The sequence below is a fragment of the Molothrus ater genome, unplaced genomic scaffold, assembly GCF_012460135.2.
Source record: "Molothrus ater isolate BHLD 08-10-18 breed brown headed cowbird unplaced genomic scaffold, BPBGC_Mater_1.1 matUn_MA514, whole genome shotgun sequence".
Taxonomy (NCBI): domain Eukaryota; kingdom Metazoa; phylum Chordata; class Aves; order Passeriformes; family Icteridae; genus Molothrus; species Molothrus ater.
In genome coordinates this window covers 101,758-126,695 of record NW_023416850.1, presented here as the reverse complement: position 1 = coordinate 126,695, position 24,938 = coordinate 101,758, and the positions used below count along the sequence as shown (strand labels likewise).

At 50.7% G+C, this 24,938-nt stretch overlaps 1 protein-coding gene across 1 annotated transcript in view; it reads right to left on the bottom strand.

The window, feature by feature from the left end:
* Nucleotides 1–24,938, bottom strand: part of LOC129047151 (serine/threonine-protein kinase PAK 3-like) — a 96,454-nt gene that overhangs the window by 11,842 nt on the left and 59,674 nt on the right. The window contains exons 5-6 of the mRNA XM_054518500.1: nucleotides 1,497–1,560; nucleotides 642–690 (exon numbers count right to left, since the gene is read on the bottom strand). Coding sequence (XP_054374475.1) covers nucleotides 642–690; nucleotides 1,497–1,560 — 113 coding nt within the window. The remainder of the gene's footprint in view (nucleotides 1–641; nucleotides 691–1,496; nucleotides 1,561–24,938) is intronic.

Genomic DNA, 24,938 nt, shown 5'->3' with positions numbered 1-24,938 from the left:
GATGGAATGTATGTGCTGAGAGCCAAAAAGCTGAATTCAGGACTCTGAACTTTTAGCCCCAAAGAGCAGCAGGACTCTCCAAGACACTGCCATGTCTGTGCGGTAGGTAGAGAGACAGCATCTCTCTAGTGGAATGTCACCTACACAGGATCAACACAAGGTTGTACTATTTAAGGCTCTTCAACAACTCCTTCATATTGATCTCTGTGTGTGTGCGTGTATGTGAACTAGGTTCCCTAGGACTGAAAGGCAAAACTGTGCTCCACACAAGATCTCTCCTTCTTTAGGTCTTGCATGATATTTTCCAACTAAACCACATGATGGAAAACAAAATATCTGTCTGAACCTTAAGAGGAATTGGGCCGGAATGAATGCTCTTGCCATCAGCTAATCTATGCAGATTCATCCAGTAAGTCCAAGCTAGGATGTCCTTCTCTGAAGGACACCACTGCCATCCTTGCATTCATTCAGGTGGGTAGGAAGGACAAAGTCTGTCCAAAATGCATTTTGCAGCCCGCCTCTAGACAGGCTGCTTCTGCGGGACAGCCTTTGCAGCAAAGATAGGCGGCCCAAAGCTCTGGCCACAGATCACATCCCAAGGGAAAGCACTCAAGAGCTGCAAAATCCGCGTGGGCACTTACCGCTTGTCCTGTGGCAGCGTTGAAGGCCTTATAAACACTTCCAAAACCCCTAGAAACAGAGCAGAGGCAAAAAACCAGAGAAGTTGTTCAGTGCTCAGAAGCAAAAGGCAGCCCAGGCAGAAGCTCTCTGCTGCCTGCAGTGCCTCTAAAACACTGGGCTTTGTCTGCTCTTCAGCCAATGGCCCAGCGGCCCAGCAGCCCTCTGCCATGCAGAGTGTCCCAGAGAAAAGCTGGGTCCAACAGGAAAAAAATGGGCCACTACAAATCTCAAATGTACACACTAGATTATGCATGCAGGGCTGTTCTTTGCCTTTTCCTTCTCGTGTCTGTGCCTGTGGCACGCCTGCCCAGCCAATGAAACACACAGTCCTGCCAGGCCTTCTCGCTCCTCTCTTGTGATCCTACCTGCCAAACTCAGGCAACACCACACGGCCTTTCTTATTTTCCTGACCACTGAATATCCAGCAAAATACGACTAAGAAATGCTACTGAGAGCTGTTATCTGACAGCTATCAGGTGGGAAACGGCTCTCTCAGGTTTTTCTTCTTTCATGAGTGTGGCCATATTACTTGGAATCATACAAAACCATGTCTCATGGGAAAACAGGCAATCTGGTGGCACATCTTGGAGGGACAGGAGGGCTTCCAGGTCCTGCTCCTTGAGGCAGCCAAGACACTGTCAGCATCCAAAGATTCATAATCTTTGATGAAGCCTTGTACTGCCTCAGCACTGAGACAGGGACAATCTAAAGCCAGGGTCTGAAGATGCTTGCAGCTTGCCTGACTTTCCATGGGATATTGCACCATCAAACTTCCTGGCCCATGGCTCTGTAGAAGTAAGCCTGGCTGCACTCACCCACTGCCAATACGTCTCCATCCCGTGTACTTCTTTTCCGGACCTCCCACACTCACAACATGCCCTGAAAGAAACAAATTGCAAGAAGCAAACTTCAAAACAGAGATCCTGACTTCCAGGACAGCTGAAGTCCAGCTCCACTCTCTGAGGCTCTGAGCAATTTCTGGTCGCTTGGCTAACAGTAACATCAACAAGAACAACAACAACAACAGCAGCCCCAGCAAGACAGGCAGCTCTGGCCTGCACAGAGTCTGATTCTCCCACACTCCTTTGGAGGGTTGCCTTGAAGGGAAACTAAGCCCATGGAAAAACCATCAGAACAGACAGAGACCAGAAAAGAATGGACACCAAGGCAAGTGGTGGTCATCTATGGGATGACAAATGGGAAGGAGGGCTGAAAACTCTGGACCCTTCATTTTCTTGGCAAGAAACACTCTCTTGTGAGATTCAACAAAAGGTTTCATACTTCCAAGGATTAAATGCACCCTAACACCTGGGATGAATTTTTATCAACATCCTCTTGTTTTCGGATCAGAAAGAATATTGCAAAGTGAATTCCAGGAGAGGAGGGGATTTTCTCTACTTCTCAGCAGTTTGCCTAAAGAATGCCTTGACATTTTTAGAGAACAGCAGCTCATGCTGTGCTACATCCAAGAACAATGGCTGTAAGAAATAGAACCCTTTTCATTTATGAGCAGGCTAAGTTCTGAAGACCACTTTGCCCGTTCCCCATGTAGTGAAGAGCTACAAGGCCTTGTCTTCAGCCTGGGCTGAAGCAGTCACTAGCAGCAGAAGCAGTCACTAGCAGCAGCTGTCACTAGCACTGCACTCGGCCCCTTGGACACCACCCACGGGTCCCATCTTCCCACAGGGCACAGCCCAGACGGGCCACAAGGAGAGCGCCGCTCCTCAGGCGCTGCCGTGACACAGACGCCTGCACAAATGAGATGCTGATCCTCTCACGAGTCCAGGTGAAGGCAGCTGAAACCTCACAGCTAAGGAAGGCTGCAGCCTCTGCAGTCACACCACTGTCAGTGGCAGGGCAGGTATGACAAAAAGCTGGGCAAAGCCCACGAATGGCCACTGACAGCCACTGTGAAGAAGCCAGAGCCCCAGCCAGCTGTGTTACAAGCTGTTGACTGTGGAATCCTCTGATTGCTTGTCCCTCAGGGAAATCCCCAGAGCCCTCCCATGAAGGGAGGAATACTTACAATAGAGTTCCACCCTACCTGGGCAGACAGAAAAGTCTTCCTCATGGACTCTTGCATAACACCGATACATCCCACTTCCTTTCCCCATAGGTCCCAACTTTCCCTGGTTTCTCCTTCCCCTGTTTCCTCATTGGTTGTGATACCCCTGGTGGACGGCCCCTTCTTCCTGAGAGCCCATTCCCTTTGCCCTCCCCCTTGCTACCGCCCTCGTACCCGCCCCTACTTAAACCTTGTGCAGAGGACATGGCTTATCTTTTGTCTTCTGGTTCCCCTCGGGCGTGCTCAAATAAACCTCGCTGAAACTGACCTTATAAAAGGCCTCTCTGCCTCTGTGCACTGAGCTTGCTGTGGTGAGTGTGGTGTGTGTGGACTTGACTGCCTGCCTGAATGTTTACCCAAGTGGCTTTTCTCCAGGAGATGCTTATTGGGAAATAGGTAGCAGCAACCAGCATCTAAACCGCCCCCCCCGCCCGCTGCTACAGCTGACCAACTCAAGCCAGAACATGGTTGTCTTTGAATTCAGACCCCTGGAGGAGTCGATCCAACCCCTCTTTTGTCCCAGCAGCTGATGGCAGACACTGAGTAAACTGGGCTCTGTTCTGTACCTGACCGGTTATTCTCTGACAGCACTGCACTGGCAGCTCTTACTAGTTGTAAGAAGCAACTCAGTTGTAGTGCAGAGTCACTAAGCCTTGGTGTGCTTTCCTAGAGTGCAGGACTCTGTGCAGGGATTGGAACACTGAGCCAATGCTCAGTGTTCCAAGAATATTTACCAGCTGGGCATTAGCAGTGACAAAGTGCCTGCTACTGGAGGAACATGCAGCAGAGGAGCTGCAGGCTTCCTCCTGAGAATTCCTTGCAGGGCAGTTTTATCTGACCATGCCACATAGATGTGTCTCTTGGATGCATCTTCCTAAGGACACAACTAAAATACCAAGTAGGGATTGTAAGAAAAGCGTCCTGGTTTTCTTCTTTAGGGGCACTTTGAAAACAGTTCTTCCTCTCTGATACCTTGAGATTGTTCTAAGAATGTAACTTTTTAACTTGTAGGGGGTACTGAAAAGACATCTTCCACTCTTACTTGTGCTGTCACCTGATGTTCTCTTCAAGGAGGTCAGGCTAACCAAAATGTAGAATTCTTATCAAACCAAACCACAGAAGGAATAACAGAAGTACCAACAGTCATATAAACAACACCAGCATTAAACCAGCTGCACAGCCAAGCAATTTCTCTGAAGTATTTTGTCTCCAATGACTGGTTACCAGTCAGGAGTCTAAAGGGAATCTAGGAAGCCAAGTGTTCTCATCAGTTTGGCTGGACTAGCACACACACCTTCACTGAGTCATTGGCTAGGCTGCAGCCTACTGCTGCTTGGGACACAATCCCAGCTTTTGTCTTTACTGCACAGGGAAGCTCAGGCAAAGCCCACCCACTCCCACCTTTTGCCTCAAAGGCAAAAGGAACGCCCCGAGTGCTCCCTGGCTGCCCCCAAGCACAACACTGGCTTCTGTAGGGAGTGCAAATGTCTGTCTGACACCAGAGTGAGGAGGAACGTGCTACAGCTCATGCTGAGGCACACACACTATAATACACTGCTGGATTGCACAAGAAATCGCCAGGACGTACTCAGCAGCTTCAGGAAGTGCTTCTCTCTCTCCTGGCTCGAGCGGGGCGAACTGCTCATGCTCTGGTTTTCAGGCTGCGGACAGGAGGCTTCTTCAGAGGATGCTGCTGCTGCGGCAGCTTTGACGGCAGATCCTGCGTCCCTCTGGGACAAGAAATTTGTTTGTGTCAGAAGGGCGCCTGGCAGCGATGGCCCAGACACAGCATTTCAAAGGCAAGCCCTTAGGAACAACACTGGTGTTAGGCTGCAAGCTGAGCTGTCAACTCTTCCTCCTCAAGTCAAACCCAAAGAGCAGTCAGAGACTACAGCTTGTCACAGCCAGCCATAGGAGAGACTGTGACAGGGAAAGAACAACTGTACATTTCACCCCGTTCTGCGGACTGCATTCACCATGGACAGGGACAACTTGTTCAGAATCTGTGTGGGTCACCATGCTCACCTGAACAAACCCCTCAAAAAACAAAGCAAGCTCTAAGAGGCCAGCAGAAATACATGCACAGGATTGCTGGCCCACCGGCCAAGGCACCAGCCCTGCTGCCCAGGGCAGCAACTGAGATTCAGTGGCCCAGTAAGTGTCCTTCTGACCAGCTGCCATGGAGACCACAGAGCATGGCGCTCAGAGACATTTCCCCATCCACCTGCTGCTCTGCAGGGGAAAGGCAACAAGGGCAGAGACCACTTGTTGCATGAGTGCAGTGCCTCCTGCTCTTTCACTCACCTGCTTTTGGTCAGCCAGCCTGTACTGCAGCAGGACCTTGTGCATCCTTTGCATTTCTTCTTGGTGCCTCTTCTCCATTGCCTTCATCTTCCTCTGAGCTTCCTGCAGTTCTGCCTGCAGCTTGTCCTTGATATTCCATCAGGAGAAATCTTACTGGCACCTGCCATCATGCTCAGGTTTCCTCTTTTCCAGTCTCAAAAGCACTTCTATTCAGGCACTTGCTTCTGCTTCTCTACCCAGCTCTAACCCTTCCATCCTAGCTCTTCTTCCTGGTGCTCAGTGCTGGAACCTGCCAGGCTCTGTGCTCCCAGTGCCTGCAGTAGTCCTTGCCTCCCCTTGCCTGAGATGTCCAGTTCATGCCCCATCACTGCCCTTCCCTCTGCTAGCTGGCTAGTCAGGCTCACCTGCCCATTCTCCCACTCCTCCTTCAGCACCTGCCTCAGCTGCTCCCTTTGGTCTAGCTCTCTCTGCAGCCAGTACACCCTGTCTAGGACAGCAGCCTTCTGACGCTGCTCTTCCTGCAGGACCTGCACACAAATGAAGACAGCTTTAAACTTCCCACCCACCGCTTGTGCGGCAAGCAAGACTAATGTGCTCACGCTTTCCAAAAGCATTTTGTTCTCATTCTCATTTTCATGAAGGGTCAGCTAAGAGACAATCCCATCCAGACAGACAGTGTCCAGAGAAGCAGCGCCCATAGGGAGAGCAGAGGAGTCCAAAACAGCGCACAAACTCTCTTTCCACAATCTGTGCCTCTTGACTGGCTCTGCTTGGTATCTTTTCTTGTTCAGCTTGCATGATGGCAATTTCCTGCTTCATTTCTCCTGCTCTCTCTGTACCTCAGCCAGGAAGTTTGCCCGTTCCTTCAGCTGCTCCAGTGCCTCCAAATGCTGTTGTTCCAGTTGTCTCTCCTGATGAGGGGGAGAGACAGTTCCAGATGAAGTCCCTGCAATGATCTCCAAAGAAAAAAATGGAAGCTTCAACCCTCCAACAACCCCCCCCCTCCCCACTTGAAAAGTGCACATTAGAAGTGACTTTGTGCCCTCCAGCAATGCTGTTCTAACCCAAAAGTTAGAGGGAGTGTCAGCAGGTGGAAGGAAGGAGATGCCACCTTTCTTCCCTGCTCTGTTGGCTTCCTGTTGTCTGGCCCTTCTCTCCTCAGGATTTCTGCCTCTTCTCAGAGGCTCTGTTCTCAAAGTCCCTCTGCCCTTTGATCAAGGAAGAGCTGCAGATGGACTGCAGGAAGAGGATGAGGCCAGCACCTCGATGACCCAGTCACTAGGCAGGCCACCAGCTGAAACACCAGCAACATGGGGCCTGTTGCATCTGCTTCAGGCTCAAAGGGAAGACAACTGTCCATCCACCATGGAAGGACAGAAAGCAAGGAACCCAGTTGCTGGCACTGCAGTTGGCAGCAAGCTCAGCAGCCGTCTGCTGCATGGCACGAGGCTGTGGGGAAGATCCTGCCCCTTCGCTGCCATGCTTTGGGTGGTGGGTCCACCAGCCTCCAGGTTATGCCCATCCTGAACCTGTGGCTGCATATACTATCCCAGCATTATCCTCTGGCTCTTCACAGACCTTGGACTATGAGCCCTTGAAGCCCCCTGCTGCCTGGCTCAGCAAGGTATAGCCCACAGCAGATGCTTGCGGCCATGTCACATACTCAGGCTGCTCTTCTGCTAAGCCAGCCCTCCAAAGTTGCCTGAAATCTTCAGGTGTGTATTGTTTCTTACCAGTTTTTGCAGGAGCTTTTTTTCTTCCACTTGCTGAGCAGATTGCCAGAGTCTTAGAGCCTTCCCGCACTGCTCCTCTGCCCAGCAGAGCTGTTGAGCCATGCGTTCACTTTGCTGCTGGCTGAGAGATCTTAGAGCCAGCAGCTCACGACGAAGGCCCCTCACATCCTCTGCAAACATGACACATGGCAAGAGTCAGAGACTCCACAAGCAGAGGAATGTGCTGAAGTGAAGCCCTTTCAGTTTCAGGCAAGGAGGGACCTGCCCTCAGCTCCTTCACTCCTCAGGAGCCTTGCGGACTGAGCTGGCTTGGGAGCAACTGCACTAGGCCCGGCCATCAGCAGAAACAAAGCGCACGAGGCTCTCACCGAGCATGGCCTCCTGGGCCTGCGTGGCTGTGCGCACTTGGGCTTGCACACGGCTCCTGGCCATCTCCAGCTCCGATATGTGCTGCTGAGCCTCCAGCAGGCTGCTTTGCAGGCTCTCCTTCTCTGACCTACAAGGTGTGAAGATGAAGAGCAATTGTTCCTGGCACACAGGGATAGTTTCTCCAGTAACCTGTGCCTTAAGATCCCTACACCTTAGTATGGAAAATGCCTTGCATGGAAACTCAGAGACAGCAGGACTATTTTACCACTTCACATAGTAAAGCAGGCCCCTCCAGGTGACTGGGCAGCCTTCCCTCATGACCTAGCCCAGCTGAGCTTGATCTCAGCAGCCAAAGCTCAAATTGCTGTTGCCTGACACGTGGCTGTGCCCACCATGTATCTGCAAAGGAGCAAAAGCCCAGCCTCTGCTCACAGCCCTGAGCACATCAGCACTTCCAAGTCACTCTGCAGGGGGACAGAACAGTGCTCTCCTGGCTGACTCGTCAATGTTTCATGCCATTCATTGTGTACGGATCGGTACTTTGTTTGCCAGGCACTCTCTGAGTCAAAGGGACTAAGGGAATTCACCAAACGATATAGTGAAGCCTCCGGCTTTCAGCAGCATGAGTAGGGAAGCAGAACTAGGTTTTTATCTGAACAAGAACTATCTCAGGGTAGGGACCGTTTCCTGCCATTTAAATGACTGGAATTTGATGAACAAGACCACTCGCTACCTTTATTTTTGGCTAACTAAGCCAGCAGTGCCCAAATATCTTGGCACTCTTTAAAAAGGAAGAAGCAGCAGCCAAAGGGACCTTGACAGGTTACACAGGTGGGCGGACAAGTGGGCAAGAATCAGCGCTCATCAAGAATGCCCAGACAATGTCAAGAAGTCACAAGGCCTTTCCCTTCTGCTGCTGCTGCTGCTGCTGTTTGTAAGCCGATCTTGCTCCGGCACTATACTTCACAAGAGTGAGCTCTGAAGGCTCTCAAGATTTTCAGCATGACCCTCCAGCTTCACCTGAAGCGTCAGCACCCTCCTCACAACAATCACATGGAAGAGCCTTGAATTTCAAAAATCCCATGGCAAACTGCTTGTCGTGGAAAAATCGACTATCAGCTGCACCCAAGGAGAAAGCAAAACCGGAGGGAAACTTCCGTTTTCTGCAAACATCTGCTCGGTTTCCCTGCTATTCAATTCATTGCCAAGTTGGCTTGCTTTGCACTCGTGCAAAGTGTAGGACTGTGCAAGGGGTCCCAAGCAGGTGCCCAAAAAGTGCTTTGAGTGCTTGAGCTGGCAGAAAAAAAAAACATTCGGATGACAGTATCCTTTTCTCTTTGCTTGTGTCTCCTTTATACTCTGTGTGAGAACCATCGGGAGAGCACACAGCAGGCTGTAAATCCTGACATCATGCCCAGCACCTTTGTAATTACAGACCTTCAATAATGTCCCACCCAGGGTCTCCTCCCTGCCCTTACCTGGCCTCTGCCAGCTGCTCTGAAAGGCCTCGTAGGTCCCGCTCTGTGGCTGCCAGTCGGGCTTCCAGGGCAGCATTCTCTTGCGCCAGCACCGCCTTCTCTCTGCACACCTGGGACAGTGTGTGCCCTTGGCGAGAGAACTCCTGGAGCAGCTTCTCCAGACCCCTGCGGGCTGGCCGCTGTGGGCGGCAAACCTGGAAGTGGGGGGGCACCATTTTTCAAGAGGAACAACAACAACAACAGCACAGTCTCTGTCTCAGCTTGCTGCCAGAAGCAGCATTCGGGGGGGTCTTGCCAGGACAAATCCCTCTCCCACAAGTGCTGCCTAGGAACAAGGGGAGCGTACCTTTGGCACTACCAGAGGAACGGCTTCCTTCAGCAGATCCCTTTGAGGCTGCCATTCCTCCTCTGTCTGTGCCACCACTTCAGACACCGTCTCTAGTGAGGAGTGGCACTGTCTCTCAAATGCAGCCAACTCCTTCCATCTACGACAAGCAAACAGACAAACAAGCCTTTAATTGCAACACGGTCTCCTTGCAAGAGCAGGACTACATACCATGTCCCACGTAAGGCAGTCTCAGGGGCTTCCAACAGCCCTCTACTTCCACCTCCAGAGAATGCTGCAATTCCCTTCCTAGACCAGCATCTCTGTCGTTCGTGCTGGTCAAAGAGTCACCACTGAGGAAGTCAAACTAGCTTCCAGAAGCCACAGAACATTTCCAGAAAGCTCAGGTACTCTCAGTATAACAGCTTCCTGCCTGCTGATTACAGAGCTTCCTGCCTGCTCCTTTCTCATTACAGTGGATACCAGACTTGCAAAAGCTTTTCTTTGGCTTGGGAAGTCCAGATGAATACTCCCACCATTCCTATTGCTCTCACTAGTGAAATAAGGAAAGAGCCTGCAAGCTATAACTTGGGGAGGAGGAGGGTATGATTTCCCAATCCAATTATCAAAGGATGGTTTAGGCTGGCAGAGACCCTAGGAAGCATCTAGCCCAGTCTTCAGTTCCAAGCACTTGGGGTTAGCACCTGGACAGGCTGCTAAAGGCTCTGTCCATCTGGGACTTTTGAATTTCCAGGGGTGGAATCTGCACAAGCTCTCTGAGGCGCTTGTTCTGCTGCATGACTGCCTTTGCAGTTCAATGCTTTGCTGTCCTTAAGGCCAGCCTGAACCTCCCTTGCTTTTTACTCTGGTCTAGTTCAGAATGCTTTTTGTCAAGGTTTAAGAAGTGAGTCCCAGCAGGCAGCTCTGCTCTAGCTGGGTCAGCAGCCAGACCTGCCCTGGGCTGCCTTCCCCTGTCTGTGCTGAGCAAGTCAAAGGATGAGAAAGCCAAATTTGTTCTTTGACACTTGGCTTCCTAAAGCCCAGCAATGCCCACCCTTGCTGAGAGAAAGCGAAAAAGCTTAACACACACCTGAATTCCTGGATGCCGCGCACCGCATCCGTGCTCTCCTGCCGCTCCGCCTTTCCTGCCTGGGCCGAGGAGTCCTGACTGGCAAGAACCTCTCCTAGCGGGGCCTGCAAGGAATGGGCAGGGAAAAAGCACAAACAAGCAATAAGGAGCAGGCAAGTTGGCTCCTGAGAGCTGGCAGAAGCAGCAAGCAGTGACACAGCTCACCTGAAGGCAAAAGCTCATGTGTGGGGCTGCTCATGTGGTATTTCTGTGGTGTTTATGTCCCAAGTAACCCTTGAGTTGCTCTGGAAGTGTCTGAGTAGAAGCAGGGAACATTCCCCTGCTCTGCTCTGCTCAAGTGGCTTCCCCTCAGGATTTCAGGCCTTAGAGAGCAGCCAATAGGAACTGCATTCCAGCCCTTCACAGACAGACCTTGTCTCTGCCACGCAGAGCTGCTCAGGAGTCTTCTCAACAAACGTGGGTCACGTCCAAGTTAAGGGTGCAGTCGAAGCAGTGCCTGTAGCTACCTAGCTAGGGCGTGGAGAGGGGTAGGTCCCTGCAGGCAACAGTGGCTCCTCCACACCCCACAAGGCTGTGAACTGTGCCTTGGGACCTCTCTCTCTGCTGACAGCAGGGAGCCTGCACAGACTCTGGGCACAAAGGGGCTGCCTTTCACAGCAGTGGCCCTAAAGGACATCATGCTACCGCATATCTGACACCAAGGGAAGTTCACAGTCCCTGTGAGAATGCCAGGACAATGATGCCTGCATGTGAAAGTTCAGATGCCATTTCGCGTGGGTGGTCCGTGGCTGGGCTGAAGAGCTAGGTCATGGCAGGACTCCAGCCCACAGCATCCTCAGGCAAGTGCTGCCTGCTCAGAAACTTGCAGCCCTGCACTGCACCAAAGCTTTGCACTGAACCAACCAAAGCTGCCACTGATTGCTGCAGTATGCTCAGGCCCTGGACTGACAACACCTTTGTTGTCCTTTGCCTCCCCTTTAGCCTCTGGAGGAAGAGAGCGAGCCAGAGCAGGTTCTGCTGCTGCGGTGCTGCTCTGCAGACAGGCAGCAGCATGAGGGACAGGGAGGAACCTGTCATTTGGAACCTGACTTCTCCTGAGCTCTATCCCCAGATGTCCTGAAGAGAAGTCATGAATTTGGATAAAAGTGGGATGCTCACTCATTAAAACTCAATTCAAGTGGGCTAATGAGACGAATGTTTAGACAGGATTGCACATGCTTCTGAAGGAGCTACTTTAGCTAGGCTATAATTAGCATGCAGCCTCCTGTCTGCAAAGCTTGACTTTCATTAGTTCAAAGCTCTTCAGTGGAAAAGGAGGAAACTGATGGAATCCTTCTGGTCATGTTCATGCAGACTTTGATGTGGACTTTCCTTCGGCCTGCCAGGCCAAGCCCACAGCTTTCTCCACAATCCTCAGACAGCAGGAATTTCAAGGGTGCCCTTCCCACTCACCGAACCCTGGACTTCACTCCTTCCACGCCTGATGCAACCTGCCGGGGGCAAGGGAAAATGAACCAGGCACTCTTAGAAAACTGTTTGTGCTGAGGAATCCCACAGAACAAGTCCACCCAAGCAGAGAGCATTTTCCTTTCACAACATCCCTCCCGGAGCAACACTTCTTTAGCGCAGCAAGCAGGACTGCAAACCAGTACCCTAGGCTGTGTCTACCTTTTGCTCGGCTTTGCCACTAAGGAACTAGGAACTTGGTCGTGAAGATGCAAATTGTTCCTTAGCAGTCAGTGCCTGCATGGGAGCTCATTGTCCAGCCTACAGCTAAAGCAGCTTTTTTCTCCTCTCTTTCCTGGACTTGCTTTTTCTTTTTGTACATTGCATGCAGGATGTCCCACGTGGTTGCTGTAAACAATTGCCCACAAAAGCTTCCAGCAAACCCCTCTTAGCACTTGCAGCGCTGTTGGGACACAGCACAGGCCCAGCTCCAGGCTTCAGGAGCACACACAAACTGCTCGGCACTTTGCCCTTCAGCGCAAAGCCAGTGGCTCTTGTAGCACACAGAGGGGCCCAGTTAGACAGGCACATCCTTTAAGGAGGGAATGCAGAAAAAAGATGCTCTTCCTCAGTTCTGCAGAGAAGTGCACAGTTTTTAGAAGGATGCCTGCAAAGCTCTCCCAGTCTGCATTTTGGAAGTTCCTACACCCTGCTGGGCCAGAGACACCCCTTTTCAGCTGAAGCTGTTGACAGGAACTTTACCAAGCCTATGGCATCTTGATGCCCTTGTTTTTCCAACACGCTGCCCCAAGGAAAAAATCTTCTATTTACCAGTCAAACGACGAAAAGCTTTCCGAGAAGCCGCCAATGAAAAGGCACTGCTGAATGCTCTACGGACTCGCTCCATCGCTTGAGCAGTGCTGCTCGAGTCCGTAGGCCGGGAAACAAAAATGGAAACAAAACCCTACTTGCACAGGTTTTGAGACCGTGCAAGGGAAAAAGGGAAAAACAGGACACTTGCACGAGTCCACGGACTGTGCAAGAAAATACAGAAGCAGAAGAACACCCGCTGTAAGCTGAGAACAGCTCAGTCGAGGTGATCCTCCTGCACCGAGCGTGCCAAGAGCTGCTCTGGACGCTGAGGCCTTGCAGGCAGCAGAACAACCTCCTGCTGACAAGGCTGTGACGTGGCAGCCCTCTGCTGACATCACAATAGCAGCTGCTGTGGGTTGGTCGGTGAATCCATGCATAGCAACCAAACCTTCTCTACAGCTAACGCAAAAGAATAGCCCAGAAAGTTCTCCTCTGCCCCAAAGCAGCACAAAACCCCCTTGCAGTCCGTAACCCACAGCTGAAAGGATCCAAGAGTAACACAAAACAGGCACCAAGCCCATACACCTTGTGTACCAAGCTGGACTCAGAGAAAGAGCCAGGATGTGAGGAAACCAAAGGCCACGTGCCCTTCTGCCCAGCAGCACTTCTGACTAAAACCAAGAAGAATTGCTTAAATTCTGTGGATGAAATTGTGCTTTGCTCGTATCCCGGAAAGTTCCCTCCATTGGAATGCCTGTCATTCCTGCCCGTTTGCTGCATGGCTAACATCAACCAGCAAATTGTAGGCCTTGCTGAAGGAAGAATGACACCTGAGTGGGGAGAAAAAGCCAAGTAACCAACCTGCTGCACACGCAGCACACTGCTGCTGCACAATGACGGCACCTCAAAGAAGCCTTTGGGGCCTGTGCCTCACTTCTGGCAGCTTCCCTGCAGTAGGCATCTGGCAGTCACAGGGATATGACTCTAATGGACACACAGGAAGAAGGAAAAGAACGTAAAATCCCAATGTAGGACAATGTAGAAGCTGATGGGAGGAGGAAACCAGTGTGACAAAATGGGCAAGTCCCACTTAAAAGGGAGTTATGAGGCAGAGACCAAATGGGTGGTCCAGCTGGTGGGCACACCTGAGGAAAACAGAGCCACCACAAGCTTTCCAAAGTTCGGAAGCTTCCTTCCCCCTCCTCTCCTCTGCCTTTGAAACCAGTTTTTGTCTCCCTCCTAAAAATAATTGCTTCATCATTAGCAGCAAGTGCCTGGAAAACCACTTGTGATTTTCTTTCTTAGTTAAAAACTAAAAAGAATGGAGAAAGATCTGGGCTTTTGCTCTTTGCCTGCTTTTGCAGCCATGGTAGCATTTTGGATGGGCTCTACACAAGTCCAGGTGTTTCCCAGCCCCAGGACCACCACTGGCATGAGCCCAGCAAGTGTAGCGGAGAGAGCAGCTGGTCAGGCACCACATGTGACGTGTGGGAGGCTGCATATTGTCCTGATGCAGATTCCCTCTGTGTGTCAGACTGAAAGTCAGGACAATTCTCAAGAAATGTCTGATTAGATGAGGAACCCCTTTGGATCCACAGACACCACATTTGCGCCTCACTGGTGTCATAATCCCCAATCTTTAAAATGTTGCTGGGTCACCTCCATTTCCTCCAGGCTAGACATCAGGGAATAGTTTCAAACATGCACTGCTTACAAATCAGTCCCCAGTGCCTGCATACCGTTTTCTGCCCACCATTCACAAAACGCCCCTATTTCCTCTAAGGAAAGCAACAGAAAGCTCTAGCAGCCTGCCCCCCACCCCAAGAGTTTCCAACCAATTTTTTCCTCTACTTTCTACATCCTATGTCTTAGCAAAAGTGCTTTCTGCCAGCACAGTGGAGACAGACTGTGCTGTTTCATTTTAGTTAAATGGTATGCTGTTTCACCCCTTGAAAATGTTCCGTTTATTCCAAGCCTGTGACCCTCCCCTGAAGTATCATGTATCTGTAATCCCACTGACCCGAGTTTTATTCCTCACCTACTTTGAATCTCGCTGTTAAGATGTGCAAGGGAGACCAGACTGTCTCTTGGCCCATTTCTCCCTTTCTCACCCTCCCTCTCTTCTCCCTCAGAAACCATGCTGCTCCTGGGGTGGCACCCCCAATAAACCCTCCTATAATTATCATACTCAGAAGCCTTGTGGAGTCTCCTTGCCTGCCTGCCTGCTACCAGCCAACATAAAGCTAAGGGGGCCCCCGAGGACTCCGCAGGGATCCTCAAAACAAACCGCAAGAGCCAAGCTGCTTGCTGAAACCCTGAACTTCAGTGCTCTTGAGAACAACACTTGGAAATCCCACTGGAATCAGCATTTCTTACAGGGATTGGCATTTGCTGAGGAATGGCTTACACTGCTCATCCTCTTGGCAGCTCACCTGGGCCTTGTGATAGAAAGAAGGAAGCTAAGTGAGTCTGTGGAGTTTCCTGGCAGGAACAAAGCCTTGGGAGAGCAAGCAGCATTCTCAGGCTGCTCTCAGGGGAAAACCCCAACAAGCTGAAGACACCTGGCTAAAGGGGTGAATAGCATTGTGAGCTATGCTGGCCTGCAATAGCAAGGTCCTGGACATGAAGGTAAGGGGCACAGTGTCCTCGTGTCCTGTTTCTGCATCTTTCTGAGGAAGCAGAGGAATCCTGCCTCCGCCTGTGAGGAATTCAGCCTGGGAACTAATAGTTCCCTTCTGGTTTGGCTTTTGCCTTTTTTTCTTTTGGACAGCATTGCTTTGTAACATCAGCTGAGCCTGCTCCCAGGGTGCCTGAGTGGACCCTGTCAGCAAAGGAAGTGCAGGAAGCCTGGAGAGGAGGCACCTGTGCTTGAGGAGGCTTTGTGGCCTGCTAGCTCAGCACAGGACTGGGAATGAAAACAGCTAAATCCTGCACTCCATGGGAAGGTTCCCTTGCCGGTCAGCGTGCGCTGAAGCGAAGCTTTGCCCTGGCGCTGTGCCTTGCGGACGGACAGTCCCGTTGGTGGCTGCGCAGCTGCCCGAGGCTCTCCTCCCTCACAGAGGGGCCCCGGCCCGCCCCGGGCGCCCCCTGGCGGCTGCCCCGCCCCGCCCGCCCCGCGCAGGGGCGCTCCCTTTTCATGGCGCCGCCCAGCGGCAGCCGCCCCTCACTGCAGGCAAGGAGGAGGGACCGGCCCCTGCTGCTCCTCCTGTCACGTGTCTCCTTTCTTTTCCAAGAGACAGGAAGGCTCCAAAGGAAGCGTTTTCCAGCTGTGTCCCTCTGCTTTACTTGCTGGGGGCCGACAGTCTCCCTGAAGGTGGCCCTAGTGCATCCATAAGTTCTGGTGCAGGAAAAGGCCCCTTCCTTCTCCCACCAGCTGTCATTACTGCCTCAAAAGCACCGCCCAGCTCTGGAAGGAGAAACAGCCCAAGGCACAGTGGTGCCATCCCTGCTCAGCCGGGGCTTTCTGGCACAGCAGCAGCAGCAGCAGCAGCAGCAGCAGCAGCAGCAGCAGCAGCAGCAGGGCTTGCCTTGGCTTCACCTGGGAAGCCAGAAGCCTCTGTAAATCAGCACGTTCCCAGGCTGCATCAGCTCCTGCTGCTGGGTGAATCCTACTAGCTCTGATAATTTCCAAAAGGTTATAAAGGCAGCAGTGTAGACATACATGCAGAGCAACCAGCATCCAATAAATGTGTGAGAAGTTTCCCCACAGAAAGGAAAAGAAAAATGTGTCCTGGGAGCAAGATCTCAAGAAGAAATGATTGAGATTTGCAGTTATACACAGATTTGTTGCGGCATGTCTGCAACTAGCCTCTGTGAGTGAGCTGCACTCCCAGAGCCCAGAGCACGCTTGCTTAAACTGCTGACGAATGAGGCAAGAGACGGGTCTTTGTGTTGAACTCCAGACATTGTTTATTGCACTGAAGAGGGTCTAGGGACAGAGACAAAATGGGGCCGAGGACACAGGGTTTTAGATGGGAGGAATAAGGCGTGGAGCAACACAGTAAGCCAGGACCAATAGGTGACAAGTGAGGGGAGAACATTCTAGGGTGTGTACATAGAAGGAAAAAATGGCAGTTGAACTGGGTGATACCAACAAAACCTGCTGCATCAGCATGAGCCTGCAAATGCCCATGGACGAGACTATTGCATTCTGAGAAGTATCTCTCTTTGACCTTGGTCATCTTTGCCCTGAGGTTAAAGTTCCAATGGTAGGCCCCTAGGCTTCCACACAGATTTAAGGTGCAACCATGATACTGTAAAAAAGGGAAGAAAATTCACCTTTCTGAAGAGGCAAGCTCCTCATTGTATCATGTGCACAGCCAGCCTTTATCAAAATCAAAGGGTAAAAAGAGGGTTACTCCAAGAGGTATGACTTCAATCTAGTTCTCTGCAAATTTCTTATATGTGTTGGGATAAATTACTGTTCCTTTCCTGTGGCCTTACAAGTGGAGGAGAATAATAGTAATAGTAATAGTAATGATGATTTTATATATATATATATATATAAATATATATATATTTATATATATAAAATCATCATTATTAATACTATTATATATATATATAGTATGCACATTAAATTATGCATTAAAAATGGAAGTACTTAGATAATCAGGCAGTATTTGCAATTCGTAGACTATTGATTCCATAGCATGTTTGAAGAAACGATCTTAATTCTGTTGTAATAACTTTTAACTGACGTGGAATGAAGATTGAGTATTGTACTGATGAACTCTGTGAGCTTACTTAGGTTGCACCAGTGGAAGAACAATTTTGTTTAAAATGTGATGTAAATTACATACGACTTTGAAACACAAAGATGTTTTGTCCTTGTCATTTTAGAACAAAATTGTTCTTGCTCAAAATTCTGTTTATTAGGCAATGTAATGGTGTCCATTTGGATACATAAAAATTTAAAAGTCAGCTCCATTGCAACAACATATTCATTCAAATACTGGTTTAGGGAATGTTGCTGCCTTAGTGCAGCATAAATGACCACATTAGTTAAAAGTCAACCAATAAACAAATTCAGCTTTAAGTTATCATACAACTGCTGTTGTACAATTCTTTCAGGATCTTTTGCTGGTCACCGTGACTTTGAGAAATGTTAAAAGTCTCTTTCCTCAGCTTGAGTGCTTGAAGAATGAGTCGGAGCTTTTCAGTTCTTGGTCTCAAGGTTGTTTATTGCGTCTTATCTATAAAAAATTTTCTCTTACTCTGCTGAGCTCTGTCCAGCAGGACAGTTCTAGGCACACTGCCTGCCCCCAGGGTGGTGTTATGTCTTTATACTAAAAACTACATATATAATGTTTACAATCACTTTCTAATACTTATCACCTATGTTGACAGTGAGCTTCTACTCTAAACCAATCTAAAAGTGCCAACATCACAGCAGAAGATGGAGGCCAAGAAGAAGAAGGAGAAAGGCTGGACACACCCAGATCCCTCCATCTTGCCTCCTGAACTCCCATTCTAGAAACCCCAAAATCTACTTTTCCACTCTGTGATAACTTCACTATTACTTTACCTAAAGTGTTGTGGCTTGCTGATCTTCATATAGGGTTGTTAATTTGCTCCATGGGTCATAATCAAAACTACAGGTGTTTTGGGCTCCGTGCCAGGGCTTCTGAGCCTCCTGGCAAGGGTCTTGGCCATTCTGGACAGCTAGAGAGATGTCCTATGTTCCCACACAATTCTAGCAGGATTTTCTTTTTCTCCTATTCTGCTACTTTTTGTGACATTTGCTTTAGGACTCTGCTCTAGCAGGATGTTGATGACAGCTTCTAGTATTCTCTGCCTGGCATGCCTTCACAAAGATAAAGCTATGTGCTGGCATAACTGGAGTGAAGCGGGGAAAGAAGAACTGTGCTAGATGGATTTGTTGTTGATCTGTGCATTGCGTGTATTACCACCTAGCAGAATACACGGTTTAAGACATTGCATGATGCCTCTCTTTCCCCATGTTGATTTCATTTTACACCCTACTCCATTTACTTCATGCTTTTCCTTCCTAGTTCACTCCATATTCTACTTTTTCCCCAGTGCACCCGACACCATTTTCGACTCCTTCTTTTTCTCTTCACAACAGATCCAGACTAAGACCGTGGCACAGTGTGTGGAGTACTACTACTCCTGGAAAAAGGAGCATAAACTTGCCAGCACTCTGGCTCAGGTGAGGGGCAAGAAAATCGAGACGTGCCAGGAAGGTCGAGAAACTGGCAGAAGGGGAGAAAAGCTGCTGGCGAGCCATGCCAGACGCCCCTTTGCCAGGATCACATCGTCCCATGCGCTGGGAAAGGCACAGCAGATGCTGCCCGGGGCTTCCTTGTGCTGCTGCCCTGAAGTATGCAATTCTGGAGCCTAACTTTGACCCAAGGAAGCAGCAGCGCCACCAAAATGGGCTTTGACTCTCTACAGATGGGCTTCTCAAGGGCTGGCACCCTCGCTGACTCCAATCAGACCCTTAATTCCCCACTGCTTGCTGACATCAGCAATCCAGGCTGCCTTTGTGGATATGCTGCAGATTTTCAGGGAGTTTTTCTAGCATCGCAGCATACTCCCCAAGAAGGAGCTGCCGGTGCCGTGGCTCCCCTAAAACTTTCCTTACCGGCAAAGAGCAATTTGCTTCACATCATGTGAGAGAGAGAGAGAGAGAGAGACAGGGAGGGAGATTATTTTGGGTACTAGAAAATGGCTAACCATGTGTCTACCCTAATTGGACTGAATTTAAATGCCATTGCCTAGACATTTGTGGAGGAAAAGCAGAGAGAAATAGATGTTAGGCAGAAAGGTAGAAATAAGAAATGTAGAGCTCTAAATAGGCAGGTATTTATCCCACCCCTTTGGCCTGTAGAAAAGAGGAGTATTTTCCTCCAAGCTCTGGGTTGGCAGCCCGCCGCAGCCCATTGGCAAAGGCAGCCGTTTTCTCAGCTCTTGAGGGTCTGGAAGGATTTGCTTAGGCCGATAGATTTTTGTGCTGGATGCTCTGATTTCCAGCTTTGTGAGAGGAAGGAAGCATTGATAAGGACTCTTTGATTTCCAGAGTGTGGGCAAAGCAAAGAGGAGGAAAAGCCCTCCCAGAAAGGAGAACGGGGAGACAGGGAAGAGAAGCCGCAAGAGGGCTCGCAGCGCCGAGTGTCCCTGCTGCCAAGCGCGCCAGCCGCCCCGCTCGGCGGGAGGCCCCTTTCCCTGCGGGCAGTGCAAACGGTGCGTAAGTTCCTCCTCTTTCTGCTCAAAGCTGCGCCTTTGGACTAAAACAGGCTGACCCTTTTCAAAGGCACCGCAGGGGAAGCTGGGGGCACTTGCAGCATCGCCCCCGGCAGCCGTGGTCAAGCTTAACACCCACCTCAAACCCAAAGAGCTTAGGTAAAACCCAGCCTTCACAATGAAACCTTGCCGTGCCCCAACAAGACACAGTTCATACAAGTAGGAATAGATCCATCAAAGCTTGGTTTGATGCTGCTGATCAAATTCAAAAGAGGATGCAGCAAAAGGAGGAAGACATTTCAAGGCATTGAAAGTAGAACGATCAGACTCATGGTGCTGATCAATTCACAAATGTGCCACTGCCCGAAAAGACAGAAATTCCTACTCAAACGGAGATCTCGGCACTTGGTTTCATGGTGTGTACTAAAGTGAGCAATGGATGGTTTGTTTCCTATCTTGCAGGGTGTTTGAAACCGTGAAGGAAAGGAACAACCACAGGAGAAGACATCGGCCTCGGAAGGCAGCAGAGCCTCTCGCCAAGAAGAAAAGACCAAATTAGACAACCCTGCAGGTTGTCCAGGGCTAGCAAGAGTTAGGTATCAATAGGACTAGATAGGAATAGGACTGTTTTTTAAGCTTTTAGGGTAGTTTAATCTTCTACTTAGTTAGTTGACATGATAGGAATCTCCTCAATTTAGTCGTTAAGATCCATTAGTATTATTCAAGATTCAATAGTTTTATTAGATTTATCAATAAATTTCAAAGGTTGGGTGTTGTCTATGCTCTGCCTTTTGTCATTTTGCCTTTGTTGAGAGCCAATGGGTCTTTATCATTAAACCAAAGTTTGTTCCATTTTGTCTTTTTGTCTGTATGAAAACACTCTGGCAATGTTTGTTCCATTTGCCTGGTGTTGCAAAGACGGCACTTGCCCTGAGAGAAGAATCTGGGCAGGCGCCACCTCCCCCAGGCCCAGCCCCTTGCTCAGCTGGCAGGACTTACTGAGGTGTGTCTCCTTTACTGCCAGTGAAATAAGGCTGGGGCTTCAGCCTTTGATTCCTCAACATCTCAGCTGGGAGTGGAAAGGGAGGCTTTGTTTAATTCACGGAATTGGATCTAGATGAGTGGTCTGGTCTCACCATATTTTCTGGCATAAAAGCAGCGGCTTTAGTCCTTTTTGGAGCCCAGCAACATAACTTTGTTTCATTTTGGGGGACTGATGGAGCTGACCACCTTGGAGGACGTTTCTAAGCCCTCCGATTCTATCCAATTCCTATCGGCATGCGCCACAAAGGCATGGCTAGTTCAGTTTCAGTTTCTCTCGAAAGGACCAGTGTCCCGCTCTGGGCCTCCAGCAATCTCCTTAGCTAAAGCAGAGCGGGTGTGATCATTATCCTCTGACTTCTCACAGCTCGGGCACTTGCGCCAAAGAAGAATCAAAGGCACTCTTTCTTCGAGGCCAGCAAATGGCCCTGCCTAGCAAGGCTTTGGTGGCAGGGGCTGTGGAGGGTGGAGAGGGGGCGAGGGAGGGGGCAATTGCCAGGCTGCTTCTGGGAAGCCGAGGGAAGCTTGCCCTTGTCTGATGGAGGCGGTGCAGGTGGGCTTTGGATGCTACAAAGTATCTGCCTTGCAGTGGGACTTGTTCCAGCTGCCCCCTCAGTTTGCTGGCCAGTGGCTAACGTGCAGGCTGGGAAGGAAGCAAGATTGGGACTGAAGCAAGATTTGCTTTTCCTTAACGACAGGCAGGAAAGCAGCAAAGCTGCCTGGGTTTTGTCATATCTGGGATCTAGGCATTAAAACCAATGTGAAGGCCAGCAGTGTGGAAAGGGAATTCTGTTAGTGTTGCTTTCTTAGAGGAATGGCAGAGTCTTTTGGGGACAAACACCGAGCTTCTCCAAGGGAGCTGGAAGAGGGCTATAGAAATTCTGCATGAATGTTTGCTAGAGAAATGCCCGTGTGCTGTCCCTGTGTGTGTGTGTGTGTCCCCATCAGTTGCCCTGAAAAACATCCTGTTTCTCCAAGTTTCAAGGGAGGAGTGATGAGGTGAGAGACCAGCTCAGAGGCCCAAAGGAGGGAAAACATGCAGTGACATTATTGGGCAGCAAAAGGAGACTTGAGAAAGGGGGCAGGATGAATGGCTCCACTTTGAGAGGAAGCTCTGGAGTTGGCTCTGCGCTGGACAACTTGCAAATTCCAGCTCCTCTCAGAGCTGGAGGAGAGCCAGTGGGAGGAGCCCTTCTGGTTCTCCAGGGCAGGAGATGAGGTCTGGGCCCTTGCACAGAGGCAGGCTCCTGTGCACGTTCAGCTGGAGGCACCTTGCAGAGAAGCACCGGGAAGACCCAGGGCTGTCCCTGCACTGCTTTTGCCCGTCTCATCAGACGACTGAGGAGAAAAGGCCCCATGGGAAGCTTCTCAGAGCAAACTTGCAGCAGAAGAAGTACAAGGGCCAGAGGCGGCCCATGCCTCTTTCTGTCCCATGGCTGCCCTGGGGTTCTAGATGGAATGTTGGGCTGTGCCCATAGCAACTGTCGTTGTCTCCTGCTCCTGCGGCCCTTGCTGGAACGCTGGTGGAGCAGCGCTGGAGCAGCAGCTGCAGGATCAGCTCCTGGGCTGTCCCTGACCAGCCGCCTTCTGCACTCAGCGCCAGACCCGGCCTCTGCACCGACGTCCTGGTCTCCTCGTCTGCCTCCGGGCATCCCCAGAGCACTTGGGAACCGTCCAAGGTAAGAAAATCCCCGTTTGCCCTCAAAGCACTAGCACAGGGGCAGGAGGCTCCAGCTGCCTCTCCCACCAAGCACGACACACAGGCTGCGTGCTCACTTTCCCCAGACGAGCTTCCACGTGAAAGCAGGCTGCAGCTTCTGAAGGAATCATGTTGCCTCCAGGGGAAACACAGACCTTTCCATAGAGGACCTAGAGAGGTGTCCCAGTGCAGTTGCAGATCCTCGTCCACGGATGACCTGATTAAAAGTTCTTGGCACCCATTTCAGTCCTCAAACTATCTTGTGCTGACCCCAAAACAAATTGTTTGTGGCTGAGCACTTCAGGGCTTCAGTGTCAACAAATCCCCTTATGCCCTGACTCTGCTCACACCCGCTCCAAAGCTTCAAACACCAGAATGATGGCACTTCTCCTCTGGCATCCCTGTCGTTCAGGGCATAGAAGCATTTGACTGGGCTTCTCCTCAAACACAGGCTTTCAACTTCAAAAACCATCTGGGATCAGCAATTCTTATATACTGACGTAGTTCCATGGCTTATAGATCCATGCTATTTTAATATCTTTATAGATTCTTTTTCCAGTGCACGTAGGGCTGGTTCTACCTCATGCTCAGGGGCGGCCGTCAAATGCCATCTCCTCAAGAGCACAATCACAGTAGCACAGAATTTCCTGGCTTGGAAGGGATTCTCAAAGATCACTGAGCCCAAGTCCAGGGCCTGCCCAGGGCAGCCTCAACAATCACAGCCTGTGCCCAAGAGCAGTGTCCAAACACTTTTGGAGCTCAGTCAGGCTTGGTGCTGTGCCCCCTTCCCTGGGGAGGCTGTTGCAGTGCCCAAGCAGCCTCTGGCTGAAGAACCTTTTCCTTCTATCCAACCTAAGCCTGCACTGGCACATCTCCCCTGCCATTGTCTGTGCTCTTCTCAGTGGCCCCGGGAGTGAAGAGAGTAGTGCATGGCCTTGTGCTTGCCCTCCTGAGGAAGCTGCTGACTGCTAGAGGGTCCTGCCTAGGACATTCCATGTCAAAAAGGCGGCAATGACAGCAAAGAGAAAGGAGCTGGGACACAGGAGCTCGGGCTTTGCAATGATGAGGATGAGAAGGAAGGATTTTTAACTGGAGCATTGCTTTGATCTCTTTCAGGTGGAAAGGAGAGGCACAATGAAAAGGAAAGCAAGAGCCCAGATTCAGCCGTGAGTTTTGGCATAGGGTTAAAGGACAGCAAACTGGAGGAATGGCGAGGAGGAGAACTGCTCTTTCAGAGTCAGGGTGGCATTGGTTCAAGCCTGTGGGTGCACAGGAAGGCTCTCTTGACCACTTGCCTTTCTCACCTCCACCTCCTTCTTCCTTTAGACACATCAATGTTGGCAGCGACTTTCAGGCTGAGCTGCCAGAGCTGCAGAGCAGAGCACCAAGTGAGGATGAAGAGCCTGCAACCCTGGTCTGGAAGCCCTGGGGGGAGGATGACTCTGACATGGAAAAACCTGACAGAGGTAGCTTTGCTTCTTCCACCCCTGAGCTACTTGGGTCTTTAAAAGGCTCCTTTTGCGTAAAAAGGCAGCCTTTTGCAGGCTCTGCTTCTCTCCTTGTCTCGCCCGTCTTCCCATGTAGAAGTGTTAGAGGCAAGGAGCAAGAGCAAGCACCTTGCTCTCCAAATTGGTCAGGGCCGTCTGCCACTGGAAGAGCGGAGATTGGCCCCCACTTCTTCTTACAGAAGCTGCTTGGGAGGGAGAGCCAGCACTGCGTGGGCCCTTGGTTCAGCTGGCCCTGGCTTTGCTCTCCTTTTCATACTCTCCAAGCTGCTGTCTTTAGCTCCCGGCCTTTCCTTCTGCCTTGCATGGCAGTCTTTGCCCTTGCTGGCCTCAAGGCTGACTTTCGGTGGGTTTTTTGTTGTGCTTGCAGTAAGAGAACTGTTGGACATGGCCAGCTCCCGTGGCATTCCCGGGGCAGCAGCTAACCTGGAGCGCGCCCTGCACTGCCTGCACCGGGCACGCGGCAGCGTTCCGGTAAGAAGCGGCTGTTTGGGCGCAGAGAAGAGGGCACAGGGAATGCAGAGGGCCCGGGCACTGGGACAGCCTTTCCTGGCTGCTCTTTGAAGAAGGGTCTTAACAGGGAGCAGAGCACTTGCTGCCTGCTGTGTCTCCTCCAGCTGCGTCAGGGCTGAGCCCAAAGGGCTCCAGCAGGGAGAATCTCCCTCCTGGAGGCGGCGGCGGCGGCGGAAGGTCCTGCTGCCTTGTAAATGGCCTGGAGAGCTGGCTTCTCTAAGACATTTGGAGGGGAAATTCCCAGAAGCCTCAGTCAGCTGAGGCCATTCTGGCTGCAGGAGCAGCAAAATCCTTAGGTTGGTGAGCAAAAGGCCACTCTCGGGGACCAGGATCAAAGGGTTGGGCAGCAAAAACCAGGGACTTGGAGCAAATGACAGTGTTTCACCCACATGGGATACAGTCGCTTGAATGTCTGGAGAGGCAAAGTAGCTGCAAGGCAGCACCTGTGATTTTTTGGCTCATTTTTAATGTGGTGGGGCGGCTAAAGCCTCTTCCCTCTTGATCTTGCAGGAGGCTCTGGAGATGCTGCTCTCAGAGGGGCCTGCAACACCTCAAGGCCACCCCATGGCTGATTATCATTACGCAGGTAAGCAAAGCAGAGCTTCTTGCGTCCCTGACAGATGCTGCCGTCCCCTTCATTGTTGTGGCAAGGGTTTCTGCTTAAAGCAAT